The sequence below is a fragment of the Dendrobates tinctorius genome, unplaced genomic scaffold (genome assembly GCF_039654945.1).
Source record: "Dendrobates tinctorius isolate UK_male_01 unplaced genomic scaffold, ASM3965494v1 ptg000270l, whole genome shotgun sequence".
Lineage (NCBI taxonomy): Eukaryota > Metazoa > Chordata > Amphibia > Anura > Dendrobatidae > Dendrobates > Dendrobates tinctorius.
Genome location: NW_027361937.1, coordinates 11,549,094 through 11,563,151, shown reverse-complemented (window position 1 = coordinate 11,563,151; position 14,058 = coordinate 11,549,094). Strand labels below are relative to the sequence as shown.

Genomic DNA, 14,058 nt, shown 5'->3' with positions numbered 1-14,058 from the left:
GGGAGCGCAGGTGGTCTTCTCTTCCATCCTCCCAGTGGATAGCCATGGAACAAGGAGGTGGAATAAGATTCTGCAGGTGAACAACTGGCTACGTCGATGGTGCCGTCAGCAACGATTTGGATTTCTGGATCACGGAGTGAACTACTTATACGATGGACTACTTGCTAGAGATGGGGTGCACCTTACGAAGACTGGAAAGCATGTATTTGGAAGTCGCCTTGCTACACTTGTAAGGAGAGCTTTAAACTAGAACAACATGGGAAGGGAAGCAAAAGACCAGAAAAAGCCATACACCTGACAAATGCTATTGAGAACTCTGCTATTAGAAGTGGAAAGGAAGAACAAAGACGAAAGAATCTAATTAATAAAAATATTGGAGAAAGAGAAACCAATCACAAACTAAAATGTTTCTATACTAATGCACAAAGCATGGGCAACAAACAAGGAGAATTGGAACTACTAACACAGGAAAAGAAATATGATGTCATTGGAATCACTGAAACTTGGTGGGACAATACACATGATTGGAATACAAGACTAGAAGGATACAACTTATTTGCAAGAAACAGACTTGATAAACGAGGAGGGGGTGTCGCATTGTATGTTCGAAACGCGTATATCTGCACAGAGATTGAAGCTTCAGAGACTGGGAGTTCTGTGGAAACTGTTTGGGTAAGAATACAAGGACAGAACAATGGAAAGGACACCATTGTAGGCATTTACTACAGGCCGCCTGTGCAAGCTGAAGATATGGATGAACTCTTTATGCATCAAATGGCCAAGTTCTCCAAAAAATATGACATAGTTGTCATGGGAGATTTCAACTATCCAGACATTTGTTGGGAATCTCTCTCAGGCAAAACTAACAGGTCAAGGAAATTCTTATCCTCTCTTGCTGACAACTTTATCTTCCAAAAGGTAAGGGAGAAAACAAGGGGAACTGCTACCTTGGATCTAATCCTTATAAACAGGGAGGAAATGGTTGAGGAGGTAAAAGTGGCTGGGACCCTAGGAGGTAGCGACCATGCTATTTTAGAATTTTGGATAACTAGAGGCGGAAGACCTGTGAAGACTCAGACGTCAAGGTTAGATTTCAGAAAGGCAGATTTTAAGGGATTCAGAAAGAGAATTGGAGGGATCCAATGGCTGGATATCCTTAAAGACAAAAATGTCCAGGAAGGATGGGAAATCTTGAAAAATGAAATTCTCAAAGCACAGTTGTTAACAATTCCGAAAAGAGGGAAGAATAGGAAGCAGTTAAGGAAACCAGGATGGATGAACACAGAACTTAAGCACATGCTAAAAAGGAAGAAAAAAATGTTTATAAAATGGAAAGAGGGAGGCATATCTAAAGAAGAATATAATGCTGTCTGCAGAACCTGCAGGGCACAAATCAGATTATCTAAAGCTGAAAATGAATTGAGGCTTGCAAGAGATGTCAAAAGCAATAATAAAGGATTTTGGGGATATGTCAAAAGTAAAAGAAAAGTCAAAGATGCTATAGGATTTTTACAGGATGAAAATGATGAAATGGTAAGACAGGATGTTGAGAAGGCTGAACTTTTAAATTCCTATTTTGCATCTGTTTTCTCTCAGAAAGGAAATGTAACATCAACTGTTATTCACTGTCCTATTAAGGGAATAGAAGAATCCAGGATATCTATAAACAGAAAGATAGTGAGGAAACACTTAGCTAGCCTAAATGAATTCAAGTCTCCTGGTCCAGATGAATTACACCCCAGAGTACTGAAGGAGATAGCAGAAGAAATTTTTGAACCCCTCTCTATAATCTTTGAAAATTCTTGGAGAACAGGAGAAGTGCCAGAAGACTGGAAAAGAGCAAATGTTGTTCCTATCTTCAAAAAGGGGAAGAAGGTGGACCCAGGTAACTATAGGCCGGTGAGTCTGACTTCTATACCAGGAAAGATCTTTGAACAAATTATTAAACAACATGTATGTCAATACCTGGATAAGAATGAAGTGATTAAACAGAGTCAGCATGGGTTTGTAACTAATAAGTCATGTCAGACTAACTTAATTTCCTTCTATGACGGTATCACTGATTGGGTGGATCAAGGAAATGCTGTAGATATAGTATATCTTGACTTCAGCAAAGCATTTGACAAAGTCTCTCATACAATCCTTATTGAAAAAATGATTAAGTATGGAATGGACAAGGCAACTGTTAGGTGGATTCATAACTGGCTTAGTGATCGGACCCAAAGAGTGGTCGTAAATGGCTGCACATCCAGTTGGAAGAATGTCTCAAGTGGGGTACCACAGGGCTCTGTCCTGGGCCCTGTATTGTTCAACATCTTTATCAACGATTTAGATGAAGGAATTGAGGGTAAACTGATTAAATTTGCTGATGACACAAAGCTAGGAGGGATAGCTAATACTAGAGAAGAGAGAGAGAGGATTCAAAAAGATTTAAATAAACTGGAGAAGTGGGCAGCAACTAACAGAATGGTTTTTAACAGGGAGAAATGCAAAGTACTACATCTGGGCAATAAAAATGGAAAAAGCATATATAGAATGGGAGGAATAGGGCTAAGTGACAGCACATGTGAAAAAGACTTGGGTATACTAATAGATCACAGACTGAATATGAGTCAACAGTGTGATGCAGCAGCAAAAAAGGCAAATGCAATTCTAGGATGTATTAACAGAAGCATACAGTCTAGATCACGTGAAGTCATTATTTCCCTCTACTCCTCTTTGGTCAGACCTCATCTGGAATATTGTGTCCAGTTTTGGGCACCACATTTTAAAAAAGACATCAACAAACTGGAGCAAGTTCAGAAAAGAGCGACCAGAATGGTGACCGGTCTGCAAACCCTGTCTTATGAGGAAAGGTTGCAGGATTTGGGAATGTTTAGTTTGCAAAAGAGAAGACTGAGAGGAGACTTAATAGCTGTCTACAAATATCTAAAGGGCTGTCACATTGTAGAAGGATCAACTTTATTCTCATTTGCACAAGGAAAGACTAGAAGCAATGGGATGAAACTGAATGGGAGGAGACACAGATTAGATATTAGAAAAAACTTTTTGACAGTTAGAGTGATCAATGAGTGGAACAGGCTGCCACGAGAAGTGGTGAGTTCTCCTTCAATGGAAGTCTTCAAACAGAGGCTGGACAGACATCTGACTGGGATGATTTAGCGAATCCTGCTTTGAGCAGGGGGTTGGACCAGATGGCCCAGGAGGTCCCTTCCAACTCTACGATTCTATGATGCTATGTCTTCCTGGAGCATAACAATATTGTATCTTACAGTTATTAGGGTCTTCAGAAGGACGTAGATCTGGGGATTGATTCTGATGGAATATAGGCTGAACTGGATGGACAAATGTCTTTTTTTCGACCTTGCCTAACTATCTTACGATGCTGTTTCTGTGCCTCTCTGTTTTTGAGATATAGCCAACTCAAACTTGTATTTGCGGTAAAGCAAGCTGTTAGCCAAGTGGGGGTGATCCCCAACTCTGCAATATGGGAGTCGTCTGGAGGACTACACCCAATTGGCTAAGAAAACTTAATTTATCTAGTGGGTAGATAAGGCCATATCTCAGGAACAGAGTGGCTCAGAACAAAAAATAAATGATGCCGGAGTCAGGAGCACTGGGTATTTAGTTAAACATTGCATTATGTTTAGGATTTCTTCTCATGCAGCATGCCATGCTAGAAGCTTCTCCCCTCACTGCACGACCACTATAATCCATGGGAAGAAGCCCTCTTGCTGCATTCTCAGGGTCTTTGGGTGACTCCTAGGGTATTTTTACTGTTGAGTAATGCGCAGTGAAACATGTGACTGTACAGCTGCTGCGTGTCAGCTGTGTGAGCGGCATGCAGGGAGTCTGTCATTCCAACCATTTGTTCCTTCACATTCTTAAGCAGCATTGCAAATTTATTACTTACTGGTTTTAAAAAGTTCTAAAACCTAAGTGATGCTAATACTGCTATAGATAATGGGACTCCTAGACAATTCAGAATAATAATGATTCTAGCAGACCCCTTCTTGGCAAGATGGGTGCTTTTGAGATCTGATCGTTGTGCCTTTCCATATAAAAATCTCTGATTAGAAATGGGGCAGATCCATACTGAGAATTGCCAGCTATTAGCCCGGCTTTACATGGTATAGTTCTGTTATTAAATGCTAGTTGGGGTATGGTAATTTTTTGGGATGACTGCATAGGTGTGACTGCATTTTAGTATGATAATTAGAATTGACCGCCTGGAGGGAGGTACTGTATCATTCTTTCCATAGAAATGTCCATATATTATATAGTTTGCTGAAATCATCAACCAATAAGCACTAAAGGTGGTTGCAACAGTGACACCTGAAGGCTAATGAAAGTTCTGCACCTTGTTTAAAAATCATAATTCTGTAGGGAATCTGTCAATAGGATCAATGGACCCTCCTAAGTCGTCAATATGGGCATTCGGGTCATAGAAATTTGAATAAAATGATACCTTGAGATCTCTGACCCGATGTCTTATTCCTGATAAATCCACATTCTTAATGTAACTGAGCTGTTAAGATCTTTGGGTGTGACATAGATCTCCCTGAGAGTCTACCTCCAGAGCTTATATTAAATGAAAGGTGTCATTACCAGTGTGAGACATGTAATGACTGACCCCTTTCATTTAATATAAGCACTGGAGGCAGATTCTCGTGGAGATCTGCGCCCGGCCCATAGATCTTGACAGCTGTTTTGCATATTACGAAAAATGTGGATTTCTCTGGAATAAGAAATTGGATGGCAGGTATCAAGGGTAATATTTTATTCAACTTTCTGTGACCTGCAGGCCCATATAGATAACTTAGTAGGGCTGATCCTACTGACACTTTTCCTTTAAAGCTAACCTTACCCTCTCCTACATCTTTTACTTATTTTTGTCCTTGCTCCTCTCCATTCCTTAAATATGGCTAGCTTTTTTTTTTTTCCAACTGGGCGCGGTCGTTAAGAGGATACTTGTAGAGAAGAGTTGATGACCACACTACTCATGGCTAAAAGATTATATTTCTATTAAGTCAAAAGGAACGGACAGGAGCGGGGACAAAAGAAAAGCACTGCCAGATTGTACAGAAGAGCAGCATTTACATTTACACCAAGGAAAAATTACATTTTTAAGGCAAGCGACAGATTCTCTTTAAATACCATAGTTCTGCCTCTGCTAGATAAGTTAATCACAAGAAATTTTTGAAAGACTCCATATATTTGGCACATATTTCTGTTCTCATCCAGATTCAAGGCTGATCTACATTAAGGGATGTTTTGTTTGACGGTTGAGATATTTTATTATCTCTGTAACTGTTCTGTAGGTCACTTGGCTTAGTTCAATATGTAGACGCTAAATAAGAGGCTCAGTGGTAACATGAGTGCACCAGATCCATGTCTTTTCAGGTCAGGTCTTCAAGGTCAATTGTTGTTTTGTTCCCAAAGGCAAAGATGATGCTCGCATGCAGCTGGACAGCGTCCTGCAGGATGTCAACGACAAGTACATGCTTCTTGAAGAGACGGAAAAGAGGGCTGTCTATAGAGCGTTAGTGGAGGAACGAGGCCGCTTCTGTATGTTTGTGTCTTTTCTGAAGCCTGTCTTGGTAAGTCCAGAAAGCTCCTGCTTGGATTTGTAGTGACCACTCATTGCTGTCACCAGGCGCCAACAATCTGATAGAACCCCTCGTTGTAATTAACATTTGTATCCCACTAGACCATTTATTGGGCTTCAAGTTTCTCATGCATATGGGTGAATTACCTTTTTAAAGTCACTGTGAAAAGTCCATGCAAAGATCAGAAACATGTTTACAGCTGAGGATCATGTGTTGGGTGCCATATTGCCACTCAGTTCCATCAAGAAATTTGGACAGAGCAGCAATATCAGACTTGGCCTATGGGCAAGAGTGGCACTGTGCAGAAATAAATGGACTTCTGTGCTGTGTGACTGAGTGTAAAAGGATCCAAACCTGCCAGTGAAATGAAGAATGGGCCCTGGACATATTTGGGTACAGTTGTGTTGCTGGTGATTTTTGATCAGTTTTGTAATCCTGTTTGGGGTTTTTATTAATAGGATGAGGAGATCGGCATGCTGGGGGAGATAACTCACTTACAGACCATCTTAGAAGATCTGACAAATCTGACAACAGAACCAACTAAACTGCCCCCCTTGAGCGAACAGGTATGTTTCTTTTCATAAATTGAAGGAATAGTTTGCGATAGTTCACACATTTCCTATATAATGAGATATCTGTTCTAGATTTATTATAGGCATGACTACTTAAAAAAACAACCGGGAGTTTTGGTTTATTGACTGTAAAGAATGGCTACATTGATAATCTACATAGCCATACCCAGCAGTGCCAGGCAACATGCCTGATAAGAGTAGGAGGAAATGAGTATTTCTGAGAGTAGTCTTCATTATTGTAGGTTTTCTAAATCAAAGGTCCCTTGTGCGCTTGTCTGCACAGTCTCGGGAGGCCTGTAATCTTAACTGGCCAGGTTCATACATAGCAGGAATTGGGAGTCTATCACTGCAGATATCCACGTGGTGTCCAGGGAATGTGGATAGGAGCTGGCGTGCTAGAGTCCTTTGTATTATCAGACTATGAACTCACTCCTAGTTCCTTCCTCTGACCGGTTTCCTAGCGGCTTGCGCGTTGTAATCTGCAGACATTTCACAGGACACTATCCTCACACTAAATACTCAGAACTAATGATCTCTTCACCTGAAACACAATGGAGGATATGGAAACCTAAGGTCCTGTACACAATCGGCAATTCTGCAGTGGGTTGTGCGTTCCATCATATTTCTGGGATTCAGACAGGATTCAGATGACCTGCAAGGGGGCCAATGACTTAAACAAAGTTCAAATGAACTCATTTTTTTTCCTGAACATATCCACTTTTTCAGACTGGCAGAGAAACGTGGTAGAAATTAACTGTGAACGAGGCCTAATACTAATTCATTCTCTAATTCAGTGGTCCCCAACCTTTTACCTTGAGAGCCACATTCAACTTGGAGTGAGGGCTGTCCCCACACAATAGTGAAGCATAGAGCCCACCGTCACTGGTAAACCGCTGTGACCTTGTGCCCCCTCCCATACAGGCAGCATAATTACATCCACGGGTTCCCACTTTGCTCTCATTTGGTATTCTTGTTTCACGCGCACCCTTCACACTATCAACAAGCTTCCAGCTCCCCCCTATCAGTAGCATCCTGTCTCCAACTTTCTATATTTGTTTCTCTACCCCTTCCCCCGGCAAGTATATGCATTTCCAGGTCTTCTGTTCTGTACAGGACTGCTCATAGAAATGATGTCTGAAGATCTTCTCTTCATAGCTGGTTGCTAGACGAGGTGCAAAAGCAGTAAGCTGGCAGAAAGCCACCAGTCCCACATCTTAGGCCTGTGAGGCACGGGTTGGGAACCCCTGGTCTAATGAATGAGTTGAAGACTTGGTAACGTCTGACAAAATGATGTTGTTGTGGTCATAGATACACTACTGCTATTTGCTGCATTATATTCCTTGTTTCACCTACTCTGTGCTTCATTGTTTCTACTAGTTTAATGTAAGCTATATCCTGTTGCTCATTACTAGCCCACAAACAATCCAAGTCTTAAAGGAAATCTGTATCTTTGTGGAGACTTCCTTTTCAGTTGTTCTACAATTCCGGCTGTTGCTTATTAGCCATATCACAGATCTGGTTTATGCTCCGAGTGTACCACAGGCAATGGAAGTCACGAGCAGGTTCTTGTTTTATTTCTTTTTTGTTTTTCCCCAATAATGATTAGATGTTGTTTTAGTGTACAAAATGTCTAACTTCACTATTTCAAGGGGTTTTCCCCTTTGGATTACACCTACTTCACGGAAGGGACCTTTAGGCAGACTGACGTTTCCCGGCATCCCAGCAATCTGCTGCAATCTGTGGGAAAACCGATTTCATGAAGTGTCACACAGTGTCCCTTCATTTCCTTGTGTTTTTGTGTACAATTCAGGAGAGCATTCGTCCTCAATGGTGAGAGATGCTCTTTGTAACCAATCTGCTCTCTGGAAAAGATCCTGAACATAGGACTGTTCTTTATTAAAGTGGTTGTCACTTCACCTATGTTCAGGAACTCTGTTCCCCTGCTTCTCAGGCCTCCTGTTTGATAATTGACGGCTCGGACCAGCAGCATGGCTGAGCAGAGGTAGGTTTGCCCTTTACGGCATCAGAAGAGCCCATTGACCATGAAGCTGGCTAGACCTAGACATCGTCAGAGCTTACAAAACTCTATAGCAAAGAGCTTGCGACTGCTGCGCTCCTTATCTAGGAAACCAGCACCTCTAAAAGATCTACATTCTTCAGACGGGTGAGAGGATTTTTAATACATGGTAACGTTGCTTGCTTTTACATGGACTTTGCAGTTTTACCCATTTAAGAAGATGACACCAGCCTTTAACCTAAATTACCCTAATAGAATGTAGGACAATGAATTCTAGAACCCATCAAACTATTAAGAAGCTTGTATGATATGTGTTCCTCATTATAATATTTCATGCAAGCAATGAGTGTTAACAATACAGAGGCCTATTTTTATCCGGACTGAACATAAGGGGCATGAGCAGTGACTCAGGACTCTTTTATTCTTTTCTACAGGTGATACACGATCTGAAGAACTCGGATTACAATTTCATTTATCAGACCCCGCCCGCTTCACCAAGTGGAACCTTATCACGAAAGGCCAGCACCAACAGGTACTGTACAGTGGATTCCAGCATTTGTGCTGATCTGTGTAGCCAGAGGGAATTACTTTGGCGCTGCATACGCCCTTGTTTGGCCCCACACGCTCTTGTATTTGGGACATTGGAATACATGCATGTTGTATTACTTACAGCACATTACTGTGTACTGTAATTTTGTACTCTTTGCATGGAGCAAGTCATCCTTCCACAGCTGGAAGTCTACTCTCTGCACTGACTTCAAAGGTATTAAGCAACCAATGCTTATTAGAAGATGCCTTTCTTTCACTAGTGTGGCGCCTCTGGTTCTCCGCTTTGACTCAGTGTAGAAAAATGCTTCTATCCTGAAGAATATGGTCAGCAGCCCTACAGTACCACTGAGTTTCAGAGATGTGGTGCTGTTCTCCCCCAACATCCTCTATAGATGAACCAAACCCTTTTAAATATGAGACTTGCTGTTACCCCATGCCGTTGGTATGCTTTTAGAGCAGATATCTGTCTTAGGTGTCCAGTATTTTGTTTGTTTTTTTGGCCAGGAATGTTATTTTATACCTATGTCTAGTTCTTAAAGCTAAATATAATATCAGTGAGCGATTAGTAGTTTTATCATCTGATTCCAGAAGAGGGTGGCATCGATGTGCACAAAAGTTAATTCTAAATTGACGTAGGTGGTAAGTGGTGCTGGTTCCATTATCGGTGCTGTAGGAGTGTGAGCCCTAAATATATGGACAGTGTCTTTGTCTGGATTGTGCTTGGTTGGCACTAAATTGATTTTTGGTCATTGTTGAGCACAGAATGAGCACTGATTGGCTAGATTCCGGTTCTATCGCGCAGCCTTAGCGATTGTACAGTGTGTGAGAAGTGTAGGGAGACCAAAGCAAACCCAACTCATGTTATGTGGAACCACCCTGTTTAGGGAAGAGGGAAGTAGAACGTCTTATTAACTCAGACTTAGGTGAATAATGTGGAACATGACTTGGTGGTATTTTTATTTTCTTGTTTTACATCTTGTGAGTGCAATCGGCTAGCCATAGTGAGATTGCTCTATCAAGTTTGATGCACAAATTTGAGGAGCGAGGGGCCTCTCAGTTAAAGACTTTCAGTCCCTTTCTTTGGACGATTTGGACCTGGAGCATAATCAGCAGATGACTCTTCATTATGACCTATGTATATGAATTGGCACATAAAGGTTATAGTCACTAAATTCAATTGATATACAGATCAGCATTTAGGAGTGATATATTACGTACGAACTGCAATACTCAAATCTATCCTGAAGCACCACTCCAGCTTTTTTTTTGTTTTGTTTTGTTTTTGGAGTAGCACTTTAAATGTAAGCCCCCCCCCCCCCCCCCCCCCGCTCCTCCTGGCGGCTTGACCTTTTACCAACGCCGCTCCGGTTCTGCGGCGCCATCTTGTACCTTTAACTTCTGACTGGCTGGAAGTCAGAAGTGCGTCACAAGAGCTCAATGCAAGTCTGAGAGTCATGACCAGGTTTTCATAGATTTGTATTGGGAAGTGATCTTTGAACCATTGGAGATGCCAGCAGGTCGCTTTTCGCCAGACACAGATGGGAGCGACACTGTAAAAGGATGAAGGTGGCAGCAAATGAGTATGAGACCACTCCAGGGGTGCAATAAAAAAAAAAATGCTGGAGTGGTGCTTTAAAGAACCATCGAACTGATTTTCTTCTTTGTTGCCATTTCCAGCACAAGGGGAGTCAGCTTCGCAAAATTCGGACTGGCCATCGGCTCTCCTGACCTGAGTATGACAGCAAGTATTTCTATGCAGCTGTCACGCTTAGATCAGGATAGCCGATGGCCAGTATGAGGACAACCTATTTAATGAAAAATTATGTGATTCCAGTAGAGTATGAAGGCCCTTTGGGCGCATTTTGTTCCTGTTTGTCCTATTTGGCCCGAGTATGTAGTTTGTGAACCCTACATGGCGGGCTAGTTAGAAACTTGCATAATGTGCAGACGAAGTCTGGTTGTGTTGGTGCTGTTTGGAGTGTGTTTTTGAAGCATATGATCATCCAGAAATTTTTCAAGCATTGCTGGCAGCATGACCAGAAGATGCAGGTTGGAAAAAGGGCTCATAGGAAGTTGTCCAGGTATTATTAAAGGCTGCTACTAATAACAAAAAGTGCTGGGCTCTCCATGCTGTACCATTTCCTGCATTGGGTTTACGTGGCACATCCTTGGGTTTTCCTCCACTGTTTTGCTTTATTTCTGCCCTTACATGAAGACCTGGGAGCTGTGCTGCCCATGTCATGCACCCTCCCTCCAGAACAAAAGGCATAGCTCTCCTCATCCCCGGCCTTCTCTCAGCTTCTGGATTTTGTCGCTTTGTTTTTGTTGTGGAGTTTTCTGTTGTTGTGTGTGTTGTTTTTGTTGGGACACAAGCCCATAGATGCATGCACATGGCAGCGCTGTCTGACAGGCTGCCAATTAGCCGGGGACCTCTGTGAGAGGAAGAGATTTAACAGATGTTGGAAAGCAGCAGAGCAAATGGAAAGGCTTTTTTTTTTTTTCTTTTCGTTTTTTTAGCAGCTGTTAAAAATAGCATCTGACCCTTTTGTCAAAGGCTAGAAGCTCATCGCAGAGAGGGAAGGGGGGAGGTCAAGATGTGCTGTGCTTAGCATGCCAAAATAATCACTGGACTTGATGCTTGGTGAATTGTTAGTTTCAGAAGCAGGTATTGTAGACGCTGATGGAAAGGTTTCAAAAGAGTGTCAATGGGGGGAAAAAGCGCATCAGAAACGTGCGTATTTTAGGCAATGTTTTTCGTGCCAACACTCTCCGGTAAATCTGCGGCAAATACTCCATATACTCTCTTCTGAGTTCCGCCAATACAAACCCATTTCTTTCTGAAAATTAGTGGTCAATAGCTTCTAAAGATTAGTACACCATAACGGCTTCCCAGCTATAAAGGAACGAAGGAAGGCTGGCCAGACGGGCTGGGGCTTTATCAATCAGATTTACCTTCTGAAATCCATAGGACCTTTTAAGACTATTTCTTTTTTTTTTCCACAAATCCGAATTGAAAAAAAAAGGAATCTGACGGCTCTCTGCAGTCTAAAACTTTATTTTCCATGACTACGGATGTCTGTTATTTAAACTGTAAGCCACGTTGAGATTCCCAGGTCTCCTGGCTCGAGCCATGTAGTAACACGTTGGAGATTCTTCCCTGGAGATGTTTTAGTTCTTAGATTATAGTGTCCTCTTTCTATATGGCCATGTAAGGATCCTCCGACTCTGCCGTGTTTGGCAGAGGAGATTTTCTGCTTCTTGCGGTTAGGATTAGTGAAGAAACCTACAGGCTGTTTATAAAGGATGAATGTTTTCAGACTTCTAAGGGAAAGGCTCAGAGACTACCTAAGAGGAAAAATGTGTTGGGAAGCAGGTCTTCTGGAAAGTGACGTTGGGAAAATAAGGCTTTCGAATTTGATGAAACCAAGTGGGGTAAATTTAGTAAAACCGTGTAAAAGAAAGGTGGTCGGTTTCTGATGGCAGCCCCCATCACCGCACAGATTTTTTTTTACAATTGCAGAATACTAAACAAAAGCTGCGCTGGGATTGGCTGCTGTGAAGAACCAACAATGTTTAGAAATCTCCCCCAGTGTCCTCCTTACAAATGTTCCTTGTTATGTAACATAATAAAATCACCTCGCACCATTTCTGTGTCCATTATCTGTCTGTGTTTTGGCTGCGGTGGTGACGTCGCGTAGACAGCTAGTTATCGCCTCGGAGCTCTGCAGTGGTGGTGAGCCGGTGCTGCTCCCAGAGATGAGTACGACCTGTTCCTGTTACCTTACATTTTGTTAGGTCATGGTTGGGGGCCACTTTTCTGAAAGTGGAAAATCACTTTAACTAGCACAACCACCATAATATATCAAATCACCTTTTCTATGGTGGTAGTGTCTCTTGGCTCAGAGCACGCAGTGCTTATTAATGCGTGTTTCCATTTTTGCCAATAACAAGCATAGTGACAAGGGGCACGCCAGTAATATTGCACTCTTTCACGTGATTTCAGTGTGTCTTCTGGATGAAGATGTATACATGATCCGCTGAGTCACAATCATGTGAATAGTGTTTGCGTATCAGAGAATTGTTGCTTTTATTAATATTTGCTGATAGGTGGAACACATATTAGAGGAGGCTGTACATGTACTAATAGGAGCTCAGTACAACCTCTGTTTACATATGGAAGAGTTTTCTGCCCATCAGATACCATATAACATAGGTATTCTGCCCATGCAGCAACACTTTCCTGAAAGCACCATCCCGCAGCATACGATGTGTCCGTCTCTGTAGTGTACACCTGCAGGAGCTCCATGTGTCTCCTTACACCTTAGTGCTAGTGATGAATGGTTGGTGCACTCTTGGCAAGCCTGTTTAGTCAGTAATTGAATTGTATTTGCTTACAAATTTTTTTTTTTTTGAGGATGTATTAAAGGTGTTGCCATAACTCAAAAACCCACGAGTCCATTCATTGTGTTGGGAACTGCCTGAGAAATCCGAGTGGTGTCTTCTCCCATCCCAAGCACTGCCATAGGTAATAGAGAAGAGGCATGCATGTGAGGCATTTCCGAGCCCCATTATCAAAATCACCAGTAGGACCATCCTGTATATAATCTACAGTACTGTGCAAACGTCTTAGATGGGTGAGGGGAAAAATTCCACATCGAGTCTGGCTCAGCAGGATTCATGAAGAGACTGAAGGTTTTGCCCAAGCCTACTTCCACAGAAGATCTGTGGTTACTTCTCCAAGATGTTTGGAACAACCTCCATGCCGAGTTCCTTCAAAAACTGTGTGCAAGTGACCCTAGAAGGATTGTTGCTTTGATGCTGTTTGAAGGCAAAGGAAGGTCACACCAAATATTGATTTGATTTACATTTCTCTTTTGTGCATTCACTTTGCATTTTGTTAACTGATAAAATGTGAAGACTTCTGTTTTTAAAGCATTCTTACTTTACATAATTTATTTCCACGCCTGCCTAAAACTTTTGCACAGTACTGTAAATGTTACATTTTTCTACAATTATTTTTTTTTTCATTTGGACACCTTTTTTGCTGCCACACCTTTGCTCTCTGTGCATATAAAGGTTATTTGCAGTTTCTTAATTAAATCTGTCTGATGACCAGTTTTTCATTACTGTGATGTTATCAGAAAAATAGTGCTGTACAGTAGTGTGTAGTCCAAAAATGACTGACAATGATGTACCAGAACTTGTAGCTCCATTCAAGCTGGGAAACCACAGGTATCCTACATCTGTGCTGTACAAGCTCCAGACAGGCATAGTGTTAGGGTGCCATCTAGTGGCAGGAGGGTGTTATCGC

At 41.9% G+C, this 14,058-nt stretch overlaps 1 protein-coding gene across 2 annotated transcripts in view; it reads left to right on the top strand.

The window, feature by feature from the left end:
- The window catches only part of LOC141069665 (protein MTSS 1-like), a 202,667-nt gene that overhangs the window by 162,562 nt on the left and 26,047 nt on the right, over nt 1-14,058 (top strand). For both annotated transcript variants that reach the window (XM_073559445.1, XM_073559444.1), the window contains exons 7-9: nt 5,443-5,600; nt 6,068-6,175; nt 8,633-8,730. In XM_073559445.1, the coding sequence (XP_073415546.1) occupies nt 5,443-5,600; nt 6,068-6,175; nt 8,633-8,730 (364 nt within the window). The remainder of the gene's footprint in view (nt 1-5,442; nt 5,601-6,067; nt 6,176-8,632; nt 8,731-14,058) is intronic.